Source organism: Balaenoptera physalus, assembly GCF_965194825.1.
Source record: "Balaenoptera physalus genome assembly, chromosome: 8".
Taxonomy (NCBI): Eukaryota; Metazoa; Chordata; class Mammalia; order Artiodactyla; family Balaenopteridae; genus Balaenoptera; species Balaenoptera physalus.
The window spans coordinates 47,935,877-47,962,434 of NC_138887.1; the positions used below are offsets into that span (position 1 = coordinate 47,935,877).

At 40.8% G+C, this 26,558-nt stretch overlaps 2 protein-coding genes across 4 annotated transcripts in view; one reads left to right on the top strand and one right to left on the bottom strand.

Annotated features, from left to right (window-relative positions):
- IGF2BP3 (insulin like growth factor 2 mRNA binding protein 3) overlaps nt 1-26,558 on the top strand; it is a 146,477-nt gene that overhangs the window by 96,470 nt on the left and 23,449 nt on the right. For all 3 annotated transcript variants that reach the window (XM_082472721.1, XM_082472723.1, XM_082472722.1), the window contains 5 exons: nt 10,541-10,592; nt 10,689-10,752; nt 19,066-19,347; nt 23,696-23,830; nt 25,121-25,243. In XM_082472721.1, coding sequence (XP_082328847.1) covers nt 10,541-10,592; nt 10,689-10,752; nt 19,066-19,347; nt 23,696-23,830; nt 25,121-25,243 — 656 coding nt within the window. The remainder of the gene's footprint in view (nt 1-10,540; nt 10,593-10,688; nt 10,753-19,065; nt 19,348-23,695; nt 23,831-25,120; nt 25,244-26,558) is intronic.
- MALSU1 (mitochondrial assembly of ribosomal large subunit 1) overlaps nt 1-26,558 on the bottom strand; it is a 124,347-nt gene that overhangs the window by 55,981 nt on the left and 41,808 nt on the right. The window lies entirely within an intron of this gene.

Here is a 26,558-nt window from a genome sequence, read left to right on the forward strand (position 1 = left end):
AGCAGTCTGAAATCAAGGTGCTGGCGAGCCTCTCTCCTAGCTCCTGGTGGTTGCCAGCAATCATGGGTATTCCTTGGCTTGTAGTTGCATCATTCCAGTCTCTACCTAGGTGGTCATGTGGTGCTCCCCCTGTGTGTCTGTGTGTCCAGTTTTTCCTCTTATTAAAAGGGTGCCAGTCATTGGATTAGAGCCCATTCACAGGTACTGGTGGACATGAATTTTTAAAGGACACTCTTCAACCCAGCACAGGGGGTTAACCAAGACTGGGAGTGATCAGGGATTGCATTCTAGTGGATAACAAGAACCAAAATGCCATTTTAAAGATGGTTATTAAGGAATTAGTTGGGATTAGATGAGAGATGAGGTTGTAGAGCAATACACGATAATGTTTTGAACCATATTAAATTGCCTGGATTTTTTTCCCCTGAGAGACATGGGGAAGTTCAAGGGTTTTAAATTTAAAATTCACATAGTGTAGTGGCTATGTTTGTTGTATTCATGGCTGAATATGAATTTTGAAATAGCTTTTCTGTATTTGAGGAAATCACCAGGTTATGAATCTTCCAACCCATCTTAGAAATTGGTGCTCGAATTTTTAGCACCCCCTGCTACTAGGATGTGGAGAGCTGACCATGGTTTTGCTTCTAAAATACACCCATATAAGACTTCGATTCACTGAGCAATAACAGAGACGCGGAGTTGCCATGTGGAGAGCAAGTACCTGGAGGTATGTTTTGAAGCGACCGAGTAGAAGCCGCAGAGCATACAGTTTCCAAACCAAGTATGTGCTGGGCGTGGTGAGTTGTAGACAGGACTCTGGGAATCTCTGCAATTGAAGAAGGAAGCAGGGAGGAGTAGTTTGAAGATCAGAAAATTGAGGACCCCCTCCCCGCCCCCCCCACCCCGGACCCCCAAGATCTTTTAAAAACCCGAGGTAAACTTGGTTGGTGACTAAAGAGAGCCTCTAAGAGGTGAGCTTGCTATTTTATAGACTTGATTTCCTGAAAAGTTTGCAGTTAGCTAAATTGTCTTCCTCTAAGTATAACTTCTCCTTGTTTACTGATGGACCTTTGCTACTTATTAAAGCCTTTACAGTTACTTGAGCCTGTCTATTTCCAGTCCCAATTTATCAGTAATAGGTGCTATTCCAAGTTGGTGCTCAGATCTTTTCTGAACAGCATGAAGCAGGATCATGTTACAGTCTGAGGCATGGGATCTGGATGAAAAGCTTGTGGAGTAGAATTTGGTGCCAAAAGCAATACTCAAGGGCTTAATTAGCAGTTTTTAAATATAGCAAATACATGGCTGGGCTCCAAGTAAAGCCTTGATTTTGAACACACACTACCAGAGACTGAGAGCAGTGGGTGTGCGGACACCCTGGTGGATCCTCCTGCCCCACCTGACCAATGCATTTCAGAATGGAGAAATGTCAAGGACATTTGTATGGGCTGCTTTTGTCACTAGTTTGACAACGCTCTGATGACTTGTCCACACCACTGTTCAAAAGCAACTAAACTTATGACATGCATGTCTGTCACAGGAAACACGTAGCAGTGGAGGGAAGGGATTCCACTTGACTTTTGTCCCCAGGCCATTCTCTTCTAGCACCCTGACCTTGTCTTAGCACTATTGGTTCAGGGCTGCTACAGTGGGTTGGTGTGCTTAGAATCTTTCCTTCCTCTGCCCAGTCCCCAAGTAATTCATGCGTTTGGCTTTGCCATTTGTTCAATTGAACCGAAAATATGTTCCATTTTAAAGATGGTTATTAAGGAATTAACTAATTTTTGGTTTAATTGTTACTCCAGCACTGTCCAGTGAGAGCCTTAAGAATAAGAGAGGAGAACACTCACTTCTTTTATGTTTTTTTTGGCCGTACCGCACAGCGTGCGGGATCTTAGTTCCTCAACCAGGGATCAAACCCGTGCCCCCTGCAGTGGAAGCGTGGAGTCCTAACCACTGCACCACCAGGGCATTCCCAACACTCATTTCTTGGCATTACCTTTTTGGAAAACAATGTAAAGGCCAATATAATCCAATTTAATGATCTCATTTTTTTTTTTTCCTGATTGCAAAATTACATGGTCATTGTAGAAAATTTAGAAAGTCACAAGGAAAGAAGAAAAAACCTTTCTCCCAATGGTTACATTGTAATGTTAGACTCTCAGTTCAGTCTAGTATGATAGGCGCTTTTCTACAAGGTTGGCTCATGTCTAAGTTTATATCCTGTTATGTCTTAAACATTTTCTTCTTTATTGGAAGTTTGAGCTATAATTGACATACCATAAAATTCACCTCTTTGAAGCATACAATTCAGTGTTTTTTAGTGTATTCACAAGGTTAGGAATCACCACTAATTCTGGAACACTTTTATTATCCCAAAGAGTAAACTCACAGCATTAACAGTCACTGCCCTTCCTCCCTTCCACCCTCTTCCCAGCCGCTGGCAACCATTAATCTTTCTGTCTCTATGGATTCACCTGTTGTGGATATTTCATGTAAATGAAATTATACAGTACGTGGCCTCTTTCACTTAGCATAATATTCTCAAGGTGTACCTATGTTGTAGTATGTACTTCATTTCTTTTTACGGCTTGGTGATATTCCAGTGTGTGAGTATACCACGTATTGTTTACCCATTCATCAGTTCCAGATATTTTATTATGATATTTTATTATAAGGCCCCATGGAGCCCAGTAGAATAACTGCTGCACATCTGAAGGACTAGTTCTTATGGGCAAATATTTTTATCAGTATTTACTTTGGAACCAACCCCTTTCTTTATTTTTCTTCTCCAGACGCTGTTGTCTTTTATTTTTAAATAAGCTTTAATGGGGGCAGTGAGATGGTCTGCTACCACTTTTGGAGGCCACTACAGTTTTGGATATTTTTCACCTCATTTAGACAAGTCACTTCTTTTTTTTCCCCCCACAGGAATTCTGAAAAGTTTTATTTTACTCATCCCCACGAAATAAGAAAAAAAAATTTTTTTTCTTTTTTTTTTAAACGTAAAATGCACCATGTACTGTATTCCTACAGGAGAGGCCTTCCGTTTTGAACAGACAAAATGGGAACCTAATTCTCTGCTTACAGTTTTACATTCTTGACGCTTGGAAAATTTTTCTACTGGCTAGTTTCTCGTTTCATATACCCCACACCTGGTTTCTCCTCCACTTACTACATAGGTCTAAGGAAGGGGGCTGTAGGTGCATTTGTGATCCACGTGGTCCACACTCTTTAGCCCTGCACACTTTGGGTCAGATGTCTGGTGAGGTGGCATAGGGTGGTAGGAGTTTTTCTGGAGGCTAGCAATTTTTTTAATAAATTTATTTATTTATTTATTTTTGGCTGTGTTGGGTCTTCGTTGCTGCACACGGACTTTCTCTAGTTGCAGTGAGCAGGGGCTACTCTTCTTTGCGGTGCACGGGCTTCTCACTGCGGTGGCTCCTCTTGTTGCGGAGCACGGGCTCTGGAGCACAGGCTCAGTAGTTGTGGCGCACGGGCTTCTTTGCTCCGCGGCATGTGGGATCCTCCCGGACCAGGGCTCGAACCTGTGTCCCCTGCATTGGCAGGCGGATTCTTACCCACTGTGCCACCAGGGAAGCCCTGGAGGCTAGCAATTTTAATTTAACCATAAGCTGTATGATTGTGAATCTTCGGCTGTCCTGTTAGTCTCAAACTCAGTGTCTGTCCAACCAGCTCCCTCTAACTGGATCCCCCAAGGGCTTGCTTCTATTCCAGCACACTCAACGAGGGGATACGTGACACAGGTGAATTCCAGGTGGAAATAGACAGTGGTCTGTTGTGTTTATTTTAATCACCATATATATTCCTTTTGCAAGTGTAAGAAAAATTAACTGTGTGACCTATTGCCAGGGTCCTTCCTAGGGCCTAGAGAGCGTTCATGCAAGCAAGCACTTAGAAGCTTAAGGAAATTACTGGGAAATTGGACTTGTGATACTTATCTTAATGAGGATGGAGGCAGAGATTGAGGGAAAGAGAAGATATGGGCAACTTTTTATTCCAGCGTGCTCTTTTTGCCTTGGGTTGAAAAAGATAGATAAGTCACTTCTTAATTAGTGCCTTTACCCAGAATTATGTTGGGATCATCCTCAGGCTTTTGAACTCGTGTCTTCCCCCTTTCCTCTAGTAATTTGTAGCTGTTCGAAGTGGTAATCCCTGCCACATTTTATTTATCCACTTGGATTGCTTCTACCTTTTGGTGATTGTGAATAATGTTGCTATGAACATAGGTGTACAAATATCTCTGAGTCCCTGCTTGCAGTTCTTCTGGGTAGGTACCCAGAAGTGAAATTGTTGGATCATATGGTAATTCTATTTTTTATTATTATTTTTTGAGGAACTACCATACTGTTTTCCATAGAGGCTGCACTATTTTACATTCCTCCCAGCAATGTATGAAAGTTCTAATTTTTCTACATCCTTGCCAAGACATTTTATTTTCATTGCTGTTTTTTAAATTATAGCCATTCTAGTGGGTATGAAGTGGTATCTTATTGTGATTTTGATTTGCATTTCCTTAATGACTTATGGTTTTAAGCGTCTTTTCTTTCTTTTCTTTTTTTAATTAATTAATTTATTTTTGGCTGCGTTGGGTCTTTGTTGCCACGCGCGGGCTTCTCATTGCGGTGGCTTCTCTTGTTGCGGAGCACGGGCTCTAGACACGCAGGCTTCAGTAGTTGTGGCGTGCGGGCTCTAGAGCGCAGGCTCAGTAGTTGTGGTGCACGGGCTTAGTTGCTCCGCGACATGTGGGATCTTCCTGGACCAGGGCTCGAACCCATGTCCCGTGCATTGGCAGGCAGATTCCTAACCACTGCGCCACCAGGGAAGTCCCTAAGCACATACTTCTAAAAACATGTGGAGAGACCCACCAAACTGACAGTGGTTTCTTTTAGCACTTGGTGGAGTAACTGGTAGGGAAGTTATTACCTAGTCAAAAGGGACCCTAACTTTGCGTTATTTAGAGTGTTTTTTTTTTTAACCAGTATTTCTCTTAGTAAAATATAGAACAAGTTAATGCTGGTTAATATCTTCATCTGATTGAGGTACATAAAAATAAACTGTTGAGCACTTGGAACATGGGTGGGGAAGTTTACTGACCCTGGGAGTTGATAAAGTTCTTTGCCTACCAAAGGATGATTTTGATCTTGCAGCAAAGTAAGGGTTAAATTGCTTTCAGTCTGTACCATTATATTTTATTCTAATTGTGTGGGGAAATGCGGTAGCTTACTTGACCGAGTGGTGAAGAGTGTGAGCTCTGGAATCTGACAGCTGGGGTTTAAATCATTTCTCCATCACTTAACCATCTATCCAAGTTGAAATACTGTTTAACTTCCCCATGTCATAACTTACCCATCTATAAAATAGGATGTTACTTCATGGGATTTGTGTGGATTAACTGAGTTAAAACAGATTAAACATTTGGGACAGTGCTGCTGCTAGAAAGCACTCAAATGTTATCACTCATAATTTATTACTAAAAAAAGGCCAGTGTTGTTGGAGAGGAGAGAGTGCCATTAGATGATGGGCAGGTCACATGGGGCCTTCAGGGCACTCATTAGAGACTTTGCTTTTTGTTGTTTTTTTTTTTGGCCACGCCATGTGGCATGTGGGATCCTAGTTCCCCGACCAGGGATCGAACCTGCAGGGATCTTAACCACTGGACCACCAGGGAGGTCGTCTTTAGGGACTTTGGATCCTATCCCAAATACAAAGGGAAGTTCTTAGAGTTTACAGCAGGGGTATGAGTTGATTAGCTCAGCTTTTAAAAATCCATCTAGCCCAGTACTATCCAATAGAAAGCTAATTCAGGCTTTCTATTGGATAGTTTAAAATTTTCTAGAAGCCATGTTAAAAGAGCAAGAGAGAAAACAAGTGAAAATTAATTTTGATAATATTTTATTTAACGCAGTATATCTAATATATTACAATTTTAATGTGATCAATATTTTAAAAATTGAGATTTTATATTTTTTGTACTAAGTATTCAAAGTATGCAGTTTGTTTTACACTTAAGCACATCTCAGGTGTGGATTAGCCACATTTAAAGTGTGTAATAGCCACATGTAGCCAGTGGCTGTGACCCTGGATGATGCCGGTCTGTTATGAGAACAATTAGAAACAAAATGAATATGGGAGACAACTTAGGAGCATGTTGCCGTAGTCCAGAGAGAGATGCTGGAGGCTTGGTCTAGGGTGGTGGCAGAAGAGAAAGCAGCTGGCAGGCCCAGAGCAATAGGTAGGAGGTAGCATATGTAGGTGGACTTTTATTGATGAGCTTGAGGGAGATGCAGGTGCAGTTAACAAGGTTGAATGCAACGTTCCTGGTGTACGTAACTGTAGATGGTGTTGCCTCTTACCGTAAAACGCAGTAGCAGAGGAGAAAGGGACTCAATATTGGGCTTGGGCACAGGTGTCAGGTCTCAAGCATTGCCTGAATAGGGTCCCTTCTGGTGTTCATCTTTCTCTGTGACTTTGAGGTGTGTGTGAGTGGATGGTAGCTTGGACTGTTCTCTCTCTTGGTCGCTCTGATCACATAATTTTATGGAATCCTAAATTATAGTCTCCTCCCTATGTTAGAGGATGTAACTTGTGAAAGTTGAGGATGACTAGAAAGTTGGGAGGTCTGGAAGGTCTGTGTGTTACACTGGAGGCTGAGAGTCCCTCTGGGTGGTTTTTTTTTTTTTCTTTTTTCTTTTTTTTGGCCGTGCTGTGCGGCTTGTGGGATTTTTGTTCCCCAACCAGGGATTGAACCAGGGCCCCGGCAGTGAAAGTGTGGGGTCCTAACCACTGGACTGCCAGGGAATTCCCTCCCTCTGGGTTTTATCAGTGATGAAGGTGATGTGCAACATGGCTTGTGAGGTTGTCAGGGACCTGGTCTGTGTATGTTGACCTCCTTGAGTTGAAAGTCCTTTTCAGAGGGAATGGTTTGAATGTTACCCAATTATAATGGTAACATCGTATAACAATCTACATTAAGGTAGATATTTCTAAAAACTACCTTGTATTTGAAATTTGTACCATTATTTATTAGAAATGCTATTGGGATGTGGAATATAGAATTGTTCTTTCGGAAATATGTTAATATAAATGTTTCAGACATTAAAAAAAAAAAAAAAAAGAATTGTTCTTTGTTTATTAATGTAGCTGGTCTTCTATAGATAGAGGTAAAAGAACAAAGCTCCCGGGATGATTTTATCCATATCTGGCAACAACTGGTTCCTGTTTCTGTATAATGTGTTGAGCTGTATTTGAAGAAAGCTCCCTTCATCTCCGATGGCTTTTCTCCTGCCCCTGCTGAAATGAGGAATAGGCAGAATGACTTCTTTCTTGTAACCCCTCCTCAAAGTCTGAGTCTGGTTTTGGTGTTCAGGAGATTACTGGTCTGTGTGTATGTGTGTGCGTGCGCGTGAGTGAAAGGTGTGCTGGGGCAGGAGAGTGTTAAATATCCTGCTTTTAATTTTAATTTTACTGGTTTTTAGAATGCTTGTGACTTTCCACGTCTGCATCTTTTTTATATGAATTTGTGATAAATTCCTACTTGTTTATATCACTATGGACTTTTTATTATTATTATTATTATTTTTACTATGGACTTTTAAATGAACCTGGAATTTGTTTCCTTTGCGCTTAGGACCAAAACTATTCTGTGGCTTCTTTTTAACCCCTCCCTTACCTTTTTTTGTTCCTCAGTGTTTGGCTCACGGGTAACTAAGACATGGTCCCTTCCCTTACGAAGTTTAGAAGCGAGTGCAGCCCTGTGTGGAGGAGCCACACTGAAGGGGGCCCCTGGACTGTAATGACCAACACTGTCCCATCATCTTCTAAAACACATGCGTCCAACAAGGAGGATTGGGGTCTATGATCATACACATATAAATTATCTGGAGTATGGAAGCCAGTATAACTGTTAGGAATAAGTTCCTTGTGACACACCTGACAAATAATCACATCACTATGGTTAAAAATCACTAGTTTAGTGGGAGAATAAAGATCGGTGAAGAGATTATAAAATGACATTACTTTCATCTCGAGGATTAGGTCAGCTAAGGTGCTGTGGAAATGGGGATGCTAATTTACATACAATAAAATTACCATTTTTAGTGGATAGGACTGTAGTTTCTAATTTCTAGAGATTTTACATATGGGACAGTTGACAACCAATAGCATTTATTATTACTTAGAATGTTTAACTCTTACAAGCAGTTTTGTTTTGAACATACTAAACTTTATATATAATATATGCAGTGAAAAATTTGACGGACATTTCCTCAGTTTTTTTCAAGTTAAAAATTTACTTGTATTAATTGTGTCTGTGTGTATATATATATTCACATATAAATATATGTGTCTATTTGTGTGTATACATATATCAATGTATATATAATTCATATATCACTTTGCCAGTGTGCCTTCTGGAGGCATTAGTTTCATTAGCATTATTGTAGGTTTAGTCAACATTGTTTATAAATCATGGGTATTTAACTTTTGTAGTGTTTTCTCTGTAGTAGTAAAAGTTAATGTAGTGTAAGGTAAGCTACGTGGAGACTAACGTATTTAGTGAACAAATAGCTTTTAGGAAGAATTAAGAATGATGTTTATTTAAATTAACATCTATTAAATTGGCACTTACCCCCTACTTCCTACACGCCTCCTCCACCATCTCTAGCTGCCTCCGTACCTCTGCCCCTCAAGGTACCCAAATTTCATAAAGCTCTACTATTGGAGTGGCTTTCATTTAAAAGCTAAATTTTAAATGGTAGATGTACCTTTCCTGCTGCTTTAATTATTTAAGTTGGAATGAATACCTTGTTAGAATTTTTTAATTTACACAGAAAACATTTATTGGTATTAAAATTTTTTTTTTAGTTTTAAAAATGTAAGTAGATTGCTATTTAAAATTTTTTAAAGGCATTACATGTTGCATACTATCTATTTGCATGGCATTGTGAACGGTTTCCTATTTTTTGGCCTTTATAAATTAGGTCTCTTAACATTACATTCACAGCAGACTTACCTCTAAAACAGGTGAGCACTGTTATGAACAGTACTGTTCCTAATAAGCTCTACTAGTACTTCCTCCTGAGAATGCTTCACTTCATTTATGAACTATTTGAATGTCCTTTTCTGCCTGTATATTTTATGTGCTGGGGGCTAGTACAGTGAACAAAAACTTCCTGTTCATGCTGAGCATGCATTCTAATGGCTGGGACAGACAAATGAAATTTTATGTAGTCAGTTCAGTGTTCTGAATTAAAAGTAAAAAATTAAGCTTTATGATTTAAGCAGTAGCTATAATTTGAGACAAAGATCATTGTGCTTCTAGACCTCACCCACAGGAAATTCCCCATGTCAAAACTTACCTATGAAAATACTAACCATTCCATTCACAAATAGGTGTTAACCTTATTTAACATGGAAAAAATAAATAAATAAAAAGTTCATCTCCAGACAAACCTTGCTATAGATTTCAGTCTGGACTCAGCAGACAAAATAAAAGCCTGAAAGGTACCACATAAGATAAACATTGCTTTAGAAGAATTTGCTTAAAGTTTAGTAGGAAATTACCATAAAAACTTATTTATAGTGAGTTTCTTAATGGTTTACTGTGTCCTGGGGGCCAGAAAACATTCTCAAGAGAGTGTCCTTCAAATTTTGCAATTAAATTGATGAGTAAATGGTTCACTATAAATTAATAGAAGTTTATTTTGTTTTACTTGTCAAGAAAAACCTGTTACAGTTCTTGGAAGCGAATGATAGTTGAATTTGGTTTATACGGATGAGATGTACACCTGCAGTTTATACTATAATAAAATTCAGTTGCTGTTTTAACAGCCTTTCATTAGAATAACATGCATGTGCAATAATGCAGCTACGGGAAAGATAGACAGTTTCCAACTGTGCTTTTTCCAACTCAGTGTAGGCTTAGAAGACTGACAGCACAGACTCATTTCTTTTTATACTTTCTACTGTCCAAGAATTGATAAACCACTTAGATTAGTCTTTAGTTCAAGACTCCAGGCAGAATATCTTTCTTCATTTTGCTAGCCTGCCTTGAGAGTAGTCTGTTTCGATACATCTGTTCCAGCTGTAAAAGGAAGTTCTTTGAAAAGGAACATCTTAAAGACAAAACTTAACGTGGGCCCTTGTCTTGTGACTTGCTATACAAGGAGGAAGTGTGATGATGTGTTGGTGGTGTGTGTATGAGAATTACATGCTTGCTTGTCCTCCAGCCTCAGGAACCAGCAGCTGTAGCTTTGAATGTTTTGCTGAGCCCCTATACTTCTTGGTTAAATCTGCTCGAAGTCAGGGACCTCGGGAGAGGCAGAAGAGAAAAACCCACCGTATGCTCCCTATGGGGCCCTTCCCTCACTTCTGTAGGCCCAAACCCCAGTTATTATTTTTTTGGGGGGCGGGGGACTCATTTCCATCACAATTCCTTTGTGATTTTAAAACCTATTCCTGCCCTTGTTAATAACGTGGGAAATTGAAAATTTGTCATTTTCTCTCCCCCTCCTGCTAGGTGCTGGATAGTTTACTAGTCCAGTATGGAGTGGTGGAAAGCTGTGAGCAAGGTACATGTCTTCTCAATTGCTTTCAAATTTGTAAAAGGAAGAAAGCAGAAAGAAAACTAACCTTTTTTTTCCTCTTCATTTTTTTTCTTCCTCTAGTGAACACTGACTCGGAAACTGCAGTCGTTAATGTAACCTATTCCAGTAAGGAGCAAGCTAGACAGTAAGCAGTTTGAAACTTTTAATCTCTGTGTAATAACTAGGTTAAATATAGTACTTATATTTTGGGCTGGTGGGTAGCAGACATAAACTTTATTTTGCAAAGTTTGACCTTGCAATTCTTTTTAAGTTTGAATGTCTAATAAGAACCTACATTGGTTAAAGTTTTTATTACATTTTCAGTATATCTTTAATGCCAAGAATATAGTGACATAGTATGAAGCTGAATTGCATCCTGTGGGCAAAAAGCTCTGGGCCTGGGTATCATTGCCAAATGACATTAAAGACTTTTTTCCCCTTATTATTGGTTATGATAACATATATTGTTGCTGTTTTGCCCAAAGCTGGTAAGTTTATCATGTGTTAAACTAACAACCAGTGTTAAATGTTAAGTTTCCTTGTTCGCTGATTTTTCTGATTACTGTTGTCATGTAGGAGTGTGCAGAAGTGGGATTCATGTAATTTGGTGGAAAAAAATATATTCCGACGCAATAGGCAAAGTTTCACAGATCAAAAAAAATCTTCCCTAGGAAAAGATAATTCTGTAGGCTTGGGAATAATCTAATGAACTGACTGACCACTAGAGAGAGGAAATGAGGACCCCACCAATACTGCTTTTGACTGATCTGCTCAGAACACAAACGTGGAGGGATGGCACGCAAGGTGCCCAGCAGTGCCGAGTGTCCGCAGACCATGGAGATTTTGACCACCGCCAGCTAGAGTGCAGGCAGGAACAGACTGTCTGTGCTCTGTGTGGGAAAAGAAAGGACCGTGCTGGCTGACCCTGAGCCCTAAAGGGGAAAGGCGAAACCAGCAGCAAGAGTGGGAATAGAGCCAGGTTACCACAGGCAGTACCCACGCATGCAGGGACTATGAAGAGAAAGATAGGGGTGGGATAGAGTTGGAAATTTGCATAACACAAGTGGAACTTTATTTTTTTAATTGGTGATATTCACATGGTTCAGAATTTTAAAGGTCTAAAGATGTATGTAGTGCAGATCTTCCTCCCAGTGTTGTTCCCACCTACCTTGTTCCCTTCCTTGGAGATAACCATGTGGAAGAGCAGTACGTGTGTGTATTCTTCCTCCTTTTTACCCAAATGATACCATAACATTTGAGTGTTTTATACATGTAAATATATCTCTTATAGTTGCATAGAACTTGATTGTATGGATATGGAATGACTTATTCCCAAATTGGATTTTTAGTTCTCTTGCAGTTATGAACAATGATGTATTGAATCCCTTTTGCAGTCATTTTGCAAGTGTGCGAGTAGAGCCATAGGTTACATTCCTAGAAGTAGATTTGCTGAGTCAAGATGGATGTGCATTTAAAAAATTTTGTTGGATATTGATGAGTTATCCTTCCTAAAGCTTGAACTAGTTTAAATTCCCATCAGCACTGTGAGTGAGTCCATTTCTCCTTAATTCTCCCTAACACAGGGCTTTATCAAACTTTGCCCATCAAGTGGGTGAAAAGTAGTATCTAATTAGGCTAATTTCACTTTTCTTTCTCAGGAGCAAGACTCGAGATTCACTTTTAATGTTTTAATATGAGACTCTTAATATTTTTTTTTGATTTTTTTAAATTGAAGTATAGTTGATTTTCAATGTTGTACCACCTCTGCTGTACAGCAGAGTGACTCAGTTTTACATATATCTACATTCTTTTTTAAATATTCTTTTCCATTATGGTTTATCCCAGGAGATTGGATATAGTTCCCTGTGCTATACAGTAGGACCTTGTTGTTTATCCATTCTAAATGTAATAGTTTGCATCTACCAACCCCAAATTCCCAGTTCATCCCTCTCCCTCCCCCCCACCCCCCTTGGCAACCACAAGTCTGATCTCCATGTCTGTGGAGGCTCTTAATATATCTTAAAATACTCATTTTTTCCTTCTGTTTGTATTGTTCATTTATTTTAAAAATTGTTAACAGTTTATGTGAGGACATTATAGAAGTTGTGGTATATGTTGTAAAACAAACTGATTTCTCACAAACTTTATTCTTCAATCATGATATAAGAGGAATAACAAGGAAATTTCACATTTTTTACCCGAAGTAGATTGGGGGTAAAAGTGAGCAGTGAGAACACAGGGGCTCCATTCATTTACACGTGTTAGTCTTAACAAAGGCTGTAATAAATATTACTTGGTAGAGCCAACTCTGTGTTAGATGGGAGAGAAGGGACAGCATGATGAACCCAAGGATATTTGGAGATTGTCAGAGGCCTGTCCCAGTTGTGTTATTTGACAGTTTATGTGAGGCTAGCTGGGTAGAGGGGAAGTGTCTAATTTAACAGTTAACACGGCTGTACGGGAGAGCGCATGTTGGAGACAGACCCACATAGCTTTGCAGATGTTTGGAGTGAGCCTTCATGGGGACTGGCTGACATTTAGCACCCACAACCCCCTGTAAAAATTCCGAAGCATTAAGAGTACAGGCATGGGAAGGGCAGACTGCTAGCCAAGGCAGAATGACTGCTGAAGGTACTCTCAGCGTGACAGCAAGCTGAATGTGGAGACATTTTAATTCTAAAAGCACTTCGTAGTGATTGTTAGAGATTGTCAGGATCCTGTTGATCACAAGGAGGGACGAAAAGGCTGTGAGGAGTTTGTCGTTTAGGCAGTTATATAATCTAAACAAATAAATTGGGCATTTCAATGAATGAACAAATCATCATGTCCTTCATTCTAGTAGTCAACCCGTTAACATTTATTGAGTACCAGTTATTGACCAAAAGTTGCCAGTGCATAAAGGCAAAGTCTCTGTCCTCAAGGATGGGCCTTCCAGTGCTGGAAAAGTATTTGGAGAGGGATCACCTGATTTAATTCCTGTCCAAGTTGAGTTTCCTTCTAGGAATACTGCGTTGTCTCCCTCTCAAGAATTCCAAAGATCAAAGAGAATTAGAAAATAAGTGAGTATTCAGAGAAAGTTAATAGATTTAAAGAATGGACAAATCAATTTTGTGTACAATGTTATGAAAACTATTAAAGTTTTCTAGTAAGTTTTTTTAAAAAGATGTGAAGTGCATTATCATTCTTTGAGGAGAATTAATTTTATTTGAGAGGCATTCGATGTAGTGGAGAAGGCATGCACCCTGAAGTCAGGCAGCTCTGACTGTAATCTTGACCTCTCTGAGCTTCAGTTTTTCAGCTACAAAATGAGGTCTGACAAGAAACTAATATATTCATGCATATATGCTCATATTTATAGACAGTGGTCTCATCAAATGTAAATTTGATAATTTACAGTAAATAATAATTTACTGTAAATAATAATTCTTGTTCAACCCACTGCTTCTGGGCACCTAAAGAACAGCTAGATTTGGCTTGAGCTGGGGAAGGCTGGTCCATCCAGACCTTGCTCTGCTGAACCCTGAGAGCCTGTTCTCTGAGCTCCTGCAAGACTGTTGCCTAAACTAATCTGGCATGATTTCTTCTTGCCTTTTCCATTGCAGCCATCCGTAGCTCACTTCTTTAGGTGATAAGGGCTGAGGTGACATTCTCAGCTGACTTCTTTTTTTCCGTAGCATCTGTTACGTGGGCATCTCTGTAACCGGGATGTGCTTGTGCAGGAGTGAGTAGAGCGTGGAGGTTAAGAGGAGACATTCCAGAGTCCAATTCCATGGAATGGACTTCCTGTGCCACTTCTCTAGCTGTGACTCTGGTCAACTTAAACTGTTCTAATTCAACCCTATGTGTAAAATGGGAAGGTGGTAAGAGTTCCTAAGTTAGCAACTATTACACATTTTCCCAACATTTTTCACTGCTGTTGATAACACCCCGTTATTGTACAGGATACTTCATTTCAGATAATGACTGGCCACTGACCCTCAGGTGTTAGGGACCAAGTTCAAAAGCCTCTTTTTAAGCTCTATGAATGACACTTTTTAGAGCATTCTTCAATAAGGCTATGTCTCTAAGAATTTAACATGGAAATTCCTGCCATCTTGTGGCTAAGAAAAAATCAAAGGTTAACAGTGCCAGTATTACTAGGAAATGCATGCATTTGCTTTAACCTCGAGCCTCAAATTACTAATTTACTAAAATAATACATGAGTAAAAATAATGAAAACTTAAAAAATAAATTATTAAAACCAGGAGTATGGGGCTTCCCTGGTGGCACAGTGGTTAAGAATCCACCTGCCAATACAGGGGACATGGGTTCGAGCCCTGGTCCAGGAAGATCCCACATGCCGCAGAGCAACAAGCCTGTGCACCACAACTACTGAGCCTGCGCTCTAGAGCCCGCATGCCTAGAGCCTGTGCTCTACAACGAGAGAGACCACCACAATGAGAAGCCTGCGCACCACAATGAAGAGTAGCCCCTGCTTGCTGCAACTAGAGAGTGCCCACGCACAGCAATGAAGACCCAATGCAGCCAAAAATAAATAAATAAATTTAAAAAAATTAATTAAAAATATGAATTTAAAAAAAAGATCAAAGCACTTTATTAAAAAACAAAAAAACAGGAGTATTATTTAGTGTTTCTTGTTCCTGGAAGCAAGAGAGACTTGGGTCTCTGGAATACCTATTCCTTGCATCTTCCGGGGATGCTCAGATAACAAAGGCAGTGTTCATTGGAAGATTTGTAATGGGTGACAAAGAAATAACCCTTCAGAATTTGTAGGTGTTTAGTTCTCTTTTTTTAGCGTTCTTATTTCTTTTCTGTTTTTGTAGTTGGGGCTGTTTATTATCTGAGGAGGTTTTTCTAAAGATAAATTTGGCATTTTATTTTATTTTTTATTTTTTAAAATTGAAGTGTAGTTGATTTAACAATGCTGTGTTAATTTCTGCTGTACAGCAAAGTGACTCAGTTTTATATATATATATGTATTCTTTTTTATGTTCTTTTCCATTATGGTTTATCCCAGGACATTGAATATAGTTCCCTGTGCTATACAGTAGGACCTTGTTGTCCAGGGGGTTCTTATTTCTGGTGTGTGTTTTTTTTTGTTGGGGAATAGGAATATAGTTTATATATTGAAGCTATTATTGCATATCTTTTTATATCAGTTTGAAGATTTGTATTGGGTACACACAGAAGTGTTTGAAACAACTTGGCTGATGGCTAAAGGGAGGATATTTACCCTTAGGCTTGGAAAATTATGTAAATAGAAGATTTATTCTGGAAAAAGAAACAACAGACAAAGAAATGTGTTGCCCTTTTTGCCATTCAGAGATAACCACTGTGAAATTTGCCATCAAGTTTGTTTGACTTTGTCCATGCGTTACAACTTTTAAAATGCTAAAGATCATTCTATAGAGTTGTGCAGGTTGTCTTTGCATTAACTGTATTTATACTATTAGTAATCTCTATCTGGTATTTCATCCCTACCACAGTCTATGTAGCCAAGTCCTCTACTGGGCATCTAGGTTGTTTGCAGTTTTTTTGCCTTTAGAACTAGTTTAGTAATGAAGTCTTTTGTGGGTAAATATATGGGCTTTGTCCATAATTGTTTCCTTAAGGTGCATCCCTGCAGTGGTATTATCAGGCTTTTGGTAATTATTGCTGAATTGTATGTCTCAGCCTCTTATTCTTGGTACAAGGAGAAAATGGAATGGTATGACTTTTCAATAATGGCTAAGCCTCATTTTGTTAGGATCTATGAGATACCCAGCAGTGGGGTCTAGGAATAAGAAAAAGAGATCTTAGACATGGAATTTAGAGTTGAAAGGGACCATAAATCTAGGCTAATGCCAAACAACAGAACGACTTTTCCAGGGTTCCATGGCTACTTAGTCTTCAAGCTGGGCTAGAATTTGGGTCTCTCTTTTTCACTGCTCAGCTCTGTATGTGTGTACCATTGGATAAATTTAACTTCTCTGGGTCTCAGTTCTTCTTACTCTCTCATCCTTGAGATAAACTACTTATTCTTTCTCTCAAGGCCCTTTCAGTCCTACACTGTGATCTATCCCAATAAACTTAGCAATGCAATTAAGAGCTACCACCTAGCAAAACTACTCACCATCTTCTGAATGACTGTTAAAATTGCATCAGAGCAGAGGCAAGTAATGATGAGAAACAGCATCCTGAGTAGTACACATGTGGGATAAACATCCTTGAGTTCTGTTGAGCTGAACGCATATGTTTTGAGTAATTATGATGACAGTTGTTGATCACACGTCTTGCATGTTACAGTAGGGTTGGTGAAAATACTATTAAGGTTTCCCCTGAACTCAGCAGACCACCAAATGGTATAGCTGAATATTAAGCTTTGTGCATAGAAAGGTTATAGTGGTTGACTTAAAATTCAGAAACTTGGAATCTTCAGTCATGAGAAAGTCATTGCTTGCAGTTAAGTTACTCCTGTACCTTCAGCTAGCTGTGTCCAAGTTTGGAGCACTGTGGGCTGAGGGGTTGGGAACCCTGCTTCCTTGGCAGTTAGCAGTGGGATATACACAGTGCGTGCTGTCTCCTCTCTGACAGGAGCAGCCTGAGTTTAGGGCCTTTGGGACCCATACTGCGCACCGGGTCCTGGAGCACTGTGCTATCTGACCTCCCAAGTGAGAGAATCTTTTCCTTTCCCCTCCAAGAAATCTTTTTAAAGCAGCACAGTGAAGTTTGGAATTACAGTTTATGCCAATTTGACAGAGTTGTTTCTTGGGACACACATGACCGTATCTGGTTAGCCCCAGAATACATAAAAGCATCTGGTGACTTACATGTTTATCTCTGTTTATTCCCGTGGAGAAGGACGTCTGTCTGCCTGCCTCTCTCACTCAAGAAAGAAGCTAATTACTTTTTTTGATAACATTACTGACTTAATTCCAGAATCAAACTTTACTTACCCTCTTCTGAAGCTGGCAGTACTCAATTTTATAGTGGGAAAGGATGTTACTAAGGACTGTATTGCCTTTTATGCCTGTAGGTATAGTTGATTCCTACATTGGGCTTGGCTTTCTTTATGTCTCTGAAAGAACCTTCAATGATCTGTTTCTTCTGGGCTTTTTTTGTTTTGTTTTGTTTTTTTGTTTTTTTAAAGAAATTCACGTTCTTTTATTTATTTATTTATTTATGGCTGTGTTGAGTCTTCGTTTCTGTGCGAGGGCTTTCTCTAGTTGCGGCAAGTGGGGACCACTCTTCATCGCGGTGCGCGGGCCTCTCACTATCGTGGCCTCTCTTGTTGCGGAGCACAGGCTCCAGACGCGCAGCCTCAGTAATTGTGGCTCACGGGCCCAGTTGCTCCGCGGCATGTGGGATCTTCCCAGACCAGGGCTCGAACCCGTGTCCCCTGCATTGGCAGGCAGATTCTCAACCACTGCGCCACCAGGGAAGCCCTCTTCTGGGCTTTTAAAAGGTTTAAAGTTGCTTTGAATGGGGAATTCCTTGGCGGTCCAGTGGTTAGGACTCTGCGCTTTCACTGCTGAGGGCACTGGTTCGATCCCTGGCTGGGGAACTAAGATGCCACAAGCTGCCCAGTGTGGGCAAAAAAAAAAAAAGGGTTACTTTGAATGAATATCTAATTGGTTGAAACTTCTGTAATTCCAACTTCCTGTAATAAATATACATCATTGATATTAATAAAATCACTCAGCTGTTGTTGTCTTCCTTTAGAAATAGCCAAAATATTTTAGGGCCCTTAATCCACATATTCCTTAAGAAAAAAGGGGAGAGGGAAGAAGCAACGAAAAATGTGTTAACTTAAGGTTCTTGTATCAGGGCATTGGTAAAACAAGTTTTGCTGTGTGCCTTCTATCACCTGTGAAGCTTATGAAAAGAATGCCATCTTTAGCTACTTTTTAAAAATTGAAGTATAGTTGATTTACAATGTTGTGTTAACTTCTGCTGCATAGCAAAGTGATTCAGTTATATATACATTAGAAAAGAATGCCCTCTGATACAAAAATCACATGGAAATATCCCAAGATGTATTGTATTTGGAAAAAAAGCAAGTCACAAGACTATGTATATCATGATCTCAGTTATGCTTTTAAAGAGGGTACTGAACATGTACACACCTGTGTGAACATATGGAAAGAACTGGCCCGTTTGCAGAAGTTATCACAGTTAACAGTTACTCTGGGAAGGGTCTTGGAGGGTTGGCAATGGTGACAGAAATTTCTTGATACTTTGTTTTCCTGTATGATTGGGATCTTGTTGGTCTTTCCTATGTGTCCTTCAAAGGAAAAGTGCAGGTCGGGGGGTGGGGAAGTGTTAATGTGTGTTCTGGGTTTGCTACTTCTTGAGTGGCTTTATTCAGAAGTTTTAGGGCCAGTAATCCTGAGTGGAAGAGGTGGGTACTGCTTTGCTGAAAGGTTTGTTTTATAGCTCGGTTCCTCTTCCCACCCCCTGCTCCTTGTCAACTTTCAGAGCTTTAGACAAACTGAATGGATTCCAGCTGGAGAACTTCACACTGAAAGTGGCCTACATCCCTGACGAAATGGCTGCCCAGCAGAGCCCCTCGCAGCAGCCCCGAGGTCGCCGTGGGTTTGGGCAGAGGGGCTCATCGCGGCAGGGGTCTCCAGGATCCATGTCCAAGCAGAAACCGTGCGACTTGCCTCTACGTCTGCTGGTTCCCACCCAGTTCGTTGGAGCCATTATAGGAAAAGAAGGTGCTACCATTCGGAACATTACCAAACAGACCCAGTCTAAGTGAGTATTCCTGAGTGTGTGGGGGGCCTTCATGCTTTCCCCTTTGGATCTTAATAACAGAGTAGGTTGTCTTGGTACTTCATGATGATGATGGTCCCTTCTTGTATGGTACTTGGGAATCCGGAAAATCTTTGTGATTTGATATACTTTTTATTTTTAATAAATCAATAAAATAAATGTATTTGTTTATTTATTTATGGCTGCGGTGGGTTGCACGTGGGCTTTCTCTAGTTGCGGTGAGCGGGGGCTACTCTTCGTTGCGGTGCACAGGCTTCTCATTGCGGTGGCTTCTCTTGGTGTGGAGCACGGGCTTCAGTAGTTGTGGCTCGAAGGCTCTAGAGCGCAGGCTCAGTAGTTGTGGCGCACGGGCTTAGTTGCTCTGCGGCATGTGGGATCTTCCCGGACCAGGGATCGAACCCATGTCCCCTGCATTGGCAGGCGGATTCTTATCCACTGCGCCACCAGGGAATTCCCGTGATTTGATATCTTAGTGTTCATTTCATATAAACCTGGGGCTAAACCTTAATCTCAAAGGGAACTTCAAATTTTCACACATGAATGGAAAACAAATGATACTTAATCCACTCCTGACGAGGGAGGCCCTGATAAACAAAAGGGCAGCTTCTAGGTTCTCTGCTCTCCCATCTCCACTCTGACCTCCAGTTATAACTGCCTTCAGTGCTTTTGGAAGTAATTTTCTGGGTCCAGTACAGAGATAGTTTTTCAGTCTTGCTTTTACTTCAGTGAAGAATCATTCAGCTATGGTCCATAGTTATCCTGTGTTTAAGTCATGTAGTTAGAATGGTTGTTTCTTTAGGATGTTGTTTGATAGTTTTAATTTGCAGATTTTGAGGAATTAGAAGATTCTCCATCAAACCTTGACGCTAACTTTTTAGGAGTAGAAAGCAGGAGCTATTTGTTTTTATTTACCACTGTAGCCCCAGTGGTGGGCATGTTGCCTTATATGTAGGTGGGTCTCATATTTGTCAAATGAGTGAAATAACTATATGTGAATTATATTTAATGCCCTTAAAATACATCTAAGGGACTTTCTCAGTTTTGAAGCTCCAGTGATTATATATTCATTGTTTTGCTTTAGTAACCATCCTGTTTGCTTTAGTAACCATCCTGTTATGCTGTAGTGAAGATTTTGACCCAAAGAAACTTGGTAATGAATTCTGTCCTCACCCTTAGTTCTGTAAATTGCTACCAGGCACATCTCTGGGACAGCTGCTGCCATATTTCCTGAAGAACTGTGGGTGTATTAGGGAGAAAAGGCTGTGTGTACAAACCTCTCTTGTGTCATTCTATACAAAAGGGTAGGGAAATGGCCCCTGGGCCAGCTACAGAGATGACTGTGGATCATTTTGCTTTTTAAATTTAGTAAGAAAAATTATTATTTTGTGTGGTTCAAGGAGTTAAGCAGAGTCTTTTTCAGAAAGTGCGACTATACCTTGTGCTGTGTATACCTTGCCTACGTGTTTGTTCCAACAGGCTTACGAGGCTATCCATGTTCATCACAGGCACCATGCCTGCCTTGAGCTAGCTGACTCATTTCTCACGCAGAAACAAACGAACTGTGTCTAGTGGTGGTTGCGTACCCACTCCCCTGTGGAGTGACATCTGGTCCTGCCTTCCCCTGCTTTGAAGCAGGAGTTGCTGGGTGTTGGTTACCTTTGTGCAAACTCAGTGGCTTTGACTTCATAATGTAGAGTGTGGGGAAGACAACTGAACCATAGCCTAATCAGTTTTCATCTTAAATTTGCCTGGTTTTAATATTAAAATTTAAGGGCTTCTTGCTTCCCTTGATTCCCCGTTACCTGCAGAAACTAATAATTCAGTGGTTTACCATCCTTGTCACATGGCAGATTAAAGTTGTTCCTTTTAAAGCTACTCATTTCCTTGTCGGAGGAAAGAGCTTCTGTGATTTAAATTGAACTGTTTGTTTTATTTAAGCAGGAAGATGGAGGATGGAGAGGGAAGGGGAGCAATTTTTGTTGTATCCGATGATTCACTTGCAGCTCTGCCAGCGGATTTAATTAACTCTTGCCATTGAAACTAGTCATTATCAGATCTTCTGTTTCTGGAATGGCCTCGCAGGGCTACCCTAATCTGTAAAGCAACATCACCTTCTCTCAGACGATCAGAGTTTAGTAATCCTTAACACAGTGAGCAGGTAGAAATAAACCGGGAGGAGGGAGATGAACATGTTACCTACTAGAAGAGAGACAATACTTACAGTGATTGGGGATTGAAACCAGTGACTGCAAGATGGTTCCTGAGATCAGAACCGTTATCTAAGATACTTCTTTTATTGGTTATTTCTAGATATCCCTTATTTGTTTCACTTCTACATTGCCTTAATTTTTAGTTACAGGTTTTAATTCTGAGATGAATCTTCAGTTTTCAATCAGACATTTAGGAAAATGAAATCCAGGCCTTGATTTTCTTGGCAGGATGAAGTGGTCCTTCTCATGACCACGAGTTACACAGCTCTTCATCTAGTGTTTGAGTGGCCAAGGGAACTCACCAGTACTTAATTTTCCCTGAACACAGTTTTTTTTTTTTTTTGATAGTTGATTTTCTTTCTTGTACTTTTTAAACAGAAGACTTATTTTTGTATTTAATTCAAAACGTACAAGTATGTACATTAAAAAAATAAAAACAAAGAGCTAATCTTCATCTTAACCCCCAAGGTGACCACTGTTAAGTTGAGGATATGTCTTTACAGGACTCGTTCCTTGTAGCTACTAACATGTGTAGCTTTAAATGAGAAATCATACCATGGTATGTATTGCATTTTTTTTCACATAAGATCAAGGACCTCTAACTATGTTGGCACCTGTAATTTAACCACATGTTTTCAAACAGCTGTATAGTATGGATGTAATGTTATTCAACTGTTTCTTCCTGAGAGGTATTTCAAAGGTAATTCCAACTTTCTTTCTGTTACAAATAGTGCTACAGTGAACATTCCTGCACTAGTGATTTTCAAGCAGTAGTGGTCCCCCCTGCAGACGTTCGGCAATGTCTGGAGACATTTTTGGTTGTCACATCTGCATGAGACGGGGGGTGCCACTGGCATCTAGTGGGCAGAGGCCAGGGATGCTGCTGAACGTCCTACAATGCACGGGACAGCCTCCACAGCAGAGCACTAGTCTGATCCGAGATGTCAATACTGCAAAGGGTGAAAAACACCCGTCTTGGCCCATGTATGAGACTACATCTGTAGGAGGCTTTACGAGAAGTAGGATTCTTAGGTCAAAAGATCATAAGTATGGGGGCTTCCCTGGTGGCGCAGTGGTTGAGAATCTGCCTGCCAATGCAGGGGACACGGGTTCGAGCCCTGGTCTGGGAGGATCCCACATGCCGCGGAGCAACTGGGCCCGTGAGCCACAACTACTGAGCCTGCGCGTCTGGAGCTTGTGCTCCGCAACAAGAGAGGCCACGATGGTGAGAGGCCCGTGCACCACGATGAAGAGTGGCCCCCACTTGCCACAACTAGAGAAAGCCCTCGCACAGAAACGAAGACACCCAACACAGCCAAAAATAATAAAATAAAATAAATAATAATTAAAAAAAAAAAAGATCATAAGCAGCTCAGCTCTAAGGTCCTGGCAGTTTGCTCTGTACTCTGCACCGCACCAGAAGGGTGGCCATGCCCAGATGCGCATCCTCTTGCCAGCACTTGATTTCATCCATTAACATGCTCGCAGGCCTAGAAGAAAATGACACCTTGTTTTAATGACCAGTGAGATGGAACATCGTTTTGTGTTTATTGGCCATTTGCTTTTCTTTGAAGTGGAATTGCCATATCTTTGGGTTCCAATCCCATCACTATTTGTTGCGCACCTTCCTCTCTCAAGGAGGCAAAATGTAGAAAGAGCCCTGCCAGAGGAAACAGAGGAGCGAAATCCCCACATGTGACGGATGGTGGACATACAGTATAGAATCAGAAGCTCCACGTGGCTTGTGGAATTCCAGCCCCAGTCCTCTTGGCTTGTGTTCCCGTCCCCCTTGGTTTTAGAGCAGAAGAAAGCCTTTTGTTTGAACCCAGGCTCCCGGACGTGAGATGTTTGACCTGTGGCACCTAAAAGGAAAATTAAGCACATGCAGCTTGGGCAGAATGAAAAGATGCCCCTGCATGAGCAAAGAGAGGGGAGTACTCCTGGAATTAAAATTGGTCTCATCCATGGTGACAGCTTATCAAGACTTGATGCTTTTGAGGGGAGTGAGTCATCCACTCTTTGCCCGGAAGTGCTGTGACTTCAAAGTTGGTAATTACAGACTCTATTGTGAATACATGCTTACAGCTCTTGTTTTCCTCTCCCTTTGTGCCCACCGGAAGAATTGATGTCCATCGTAAAGAGAATGCAGGTGCTGCTGAGAAGTCAATTACTATTCTCTCTACCCCTGAGGGCACCTCTGCGGCTTGTAAGTCTATTCTGGAGATTATGCATAAAGAAGCTCAAGATATAAAATTGTGAGTAAAGAGGATTACCCCGTGAAGAGGCTGATATTTACACTGTCTTATTTTGGAATTCTGTGACACAGTTCTTGGGAATTGCCAACAAAGAAAGAGAAATGCTGTCCCAAAGAGCGACAGAGGGTTGGCACTATTGATTTGGTTATAAAGCATAAGTCTTTTAAATATTTTGTTTTCATTCATGTTTGGATATCTTGTGAGTGGTGTAATGGGAACCGTCTAGCTGTAAAAGAAGGCAATTGGGTGTCACAGGAAACTCACCTAAGGTCCAAGAAGTATCCCCGGGATTTACCCAAAGCAGGGACCCCAAATCCTTACTCCTTTACTTGGAGCTCGCTGGAGCTCTGTCCATGTCTGCCCAGCCTCCCCTGCAGCAGCAGGGAGTATGGAGGTGAGGAAATCCCGAATCTTGTGCTACGGTAAACTGGAGATTGACTGGGGCGTTTCAGGTTGAAACTCTAAGTATCTTTTGCACAGGAGCCTTGAGCAGAGGTTGGGTTCTCTGCTGCTTGTAGCATCCAACACAGTGGTGTGCTGAAAGTAGGATCCAGAGTAAGATGCTGGACTTAGCTTGGGGACCTAATGACTAACATTTAATTTGTAGGGACCTTTGAAATATATTACATATATTTTAATTATAAGGTATATTATATGTTGCTGTATTATAAGATTAAAATTCTTTTTTAGTACAGAGAAAAGTAAAGAAAAAGCCCACCATTCAGATAACCCCAATGACATTTTCAAACAATGCTACATATATGACTTGGAAATTCAGAAAGGTACAAAATGAAAAGTGAAAGCCGTCCCTTCTTGCTCTTATACTCTTTGCCCAAGGTGTAACCACTGTTGAGTTTCTTCTGTTTCCCTCTATAAATTGTGCATGTTACCTCCAGGAGTGTATTTTAAAATTATTCTGAAATCACACTGGTTTGCATTTGTACGTGGTGTTCTGGTACTCAGGGTTTCAGAATATGGGTTTGAGTAAGGTGTTTTCAAAGAGCTAACAGAATCCATTTTTGGAAGACATTCCCTGAGATGAATAAAAGGAAACTTTTAAAAATTAACTCCTATCCAAATACTTGTCAGTGTTTTTTCACCCCCTCTATTCATGCATTGCTAGAATGTAGGCTAATGGTCAGCAAGCTTTAAACTATACCTAGCAGAATTCTTCCTATATGGTAGGTAGGAAGTAAATGTTTAATGAATGAATATTGTCTTTTTACCCTACAGTAGGTTTACTTACCCTGATTTGATGGCCTTTTTATTTGTTTCTTTCTTTCTTTACAGCACAGAAGAGATTCCCTTGAAGATTTTAGCCCATAATAACTTTGTAGGACGTCTTATTGGTAAGGAAGGAAGAAACCTTAAAAAAATTGAGCAAGACACAGACACTAAAATCACAATATCTCCGTAAGTGCTGGCTTGCTTTCTTTTGAATCAGAAAACTTTCACACACCGTTTCTAAGCTGTAGGTTATATATTAAGCATTTTACAACTCTTGGAGCTGGCCTGTACCACCATACTTATACTTCATTTCTCAAACTGAGTCTGCTGCCTGCTATCTGTTTCTGACTCATAGTGAAAGCATTATCTGTTCCCACTAAAAAGGCAGGACGCACTAAATACTTTACGTTCATATTTCCTAGCTGAAGTCTTTTTTTTTTTTTTTTTTTTTAATTTATTTATTTATTTATTTATTTTTGGCTATGTTGGGTCTTAGTTTCTGTGAGAGGGCTTTCTCCAGTTGTGGCAAGCGGGGGCCACTCTTCATCGCGGTGCGCGGGCCTCTCACTCTCGCAGCCTCTCTTGTTGCGGAGCACAGGCTCCAGACGCACAGGCTCAGTAATTGTGGCTCACGGGCCTAGTTGCTCCGCGGCATGTGGGATCTTCCCGGACCAGGGCTTGAACCCGTGTCCCCTGCATTGGCAGGCAGACTCTCAACCACTGCGCCACCAGGGAAGCCCCCCTAGCTGAAGTCTTGGTCAGGTTTTCTGGCATATACTCCCAAAGTTGGAATATATAACCCAGTGTATTATGCATTGCTGTGTAGCAAATTATCCCAACACTGGACCGCTGACGACAAGGGTAAGCATTGATTGCTCACCTAGTTTCTGTGGGTCGGGAATTCAGGAACAGCTTGACTGGGTGGTTCTGGTTGGGGATCTCTTGATGTTGCTGAGAAGCTGATGCCGGCTCTTGGAGTGAGGCCTCAGCTCCTGGGCCTCTCCACAGGGCTGTTTGGGTGTCTTAAAGACACAGCAGCTCTCTTCCCTCAGACTGAATGATCTAGGAAAGAGCAAGGCGGAAGCGGCAGTGTCTTTTATAACATAGCCTCAGAAGTCACACTCTACCATTTTTCTATTGTTGTTGACATGTTGGCTCTAGTTAGTGTGGGAGGAGACTGCCCATCCCTGGGGAGTGGGGATTTGGAGGCTGGCCCCCATGTCTAGAGCCATGAGTGCTCTGAAATTATATGGAAAGGCCTTTGTCTTCTGAGGGTGACTTTCCTTCATTTCCTTCAGAGTACCCCAAAAAGTCGAAGAATAGTAGAGAAAGACTGGGGCAATATGTTCATGTAGTAAGGAGTTTTCAAAGAAGGGGGTGGAAAGGAAGTGGGAGAGTTGTGCTTTGTGGGCAAGAAAGGAAAAACTGCACAGTGTTAAAAATAACAAATGATCCTACCCTGTCTTGAATTTTATGCTCAGAAAGGGGAGGGTTTTAATAG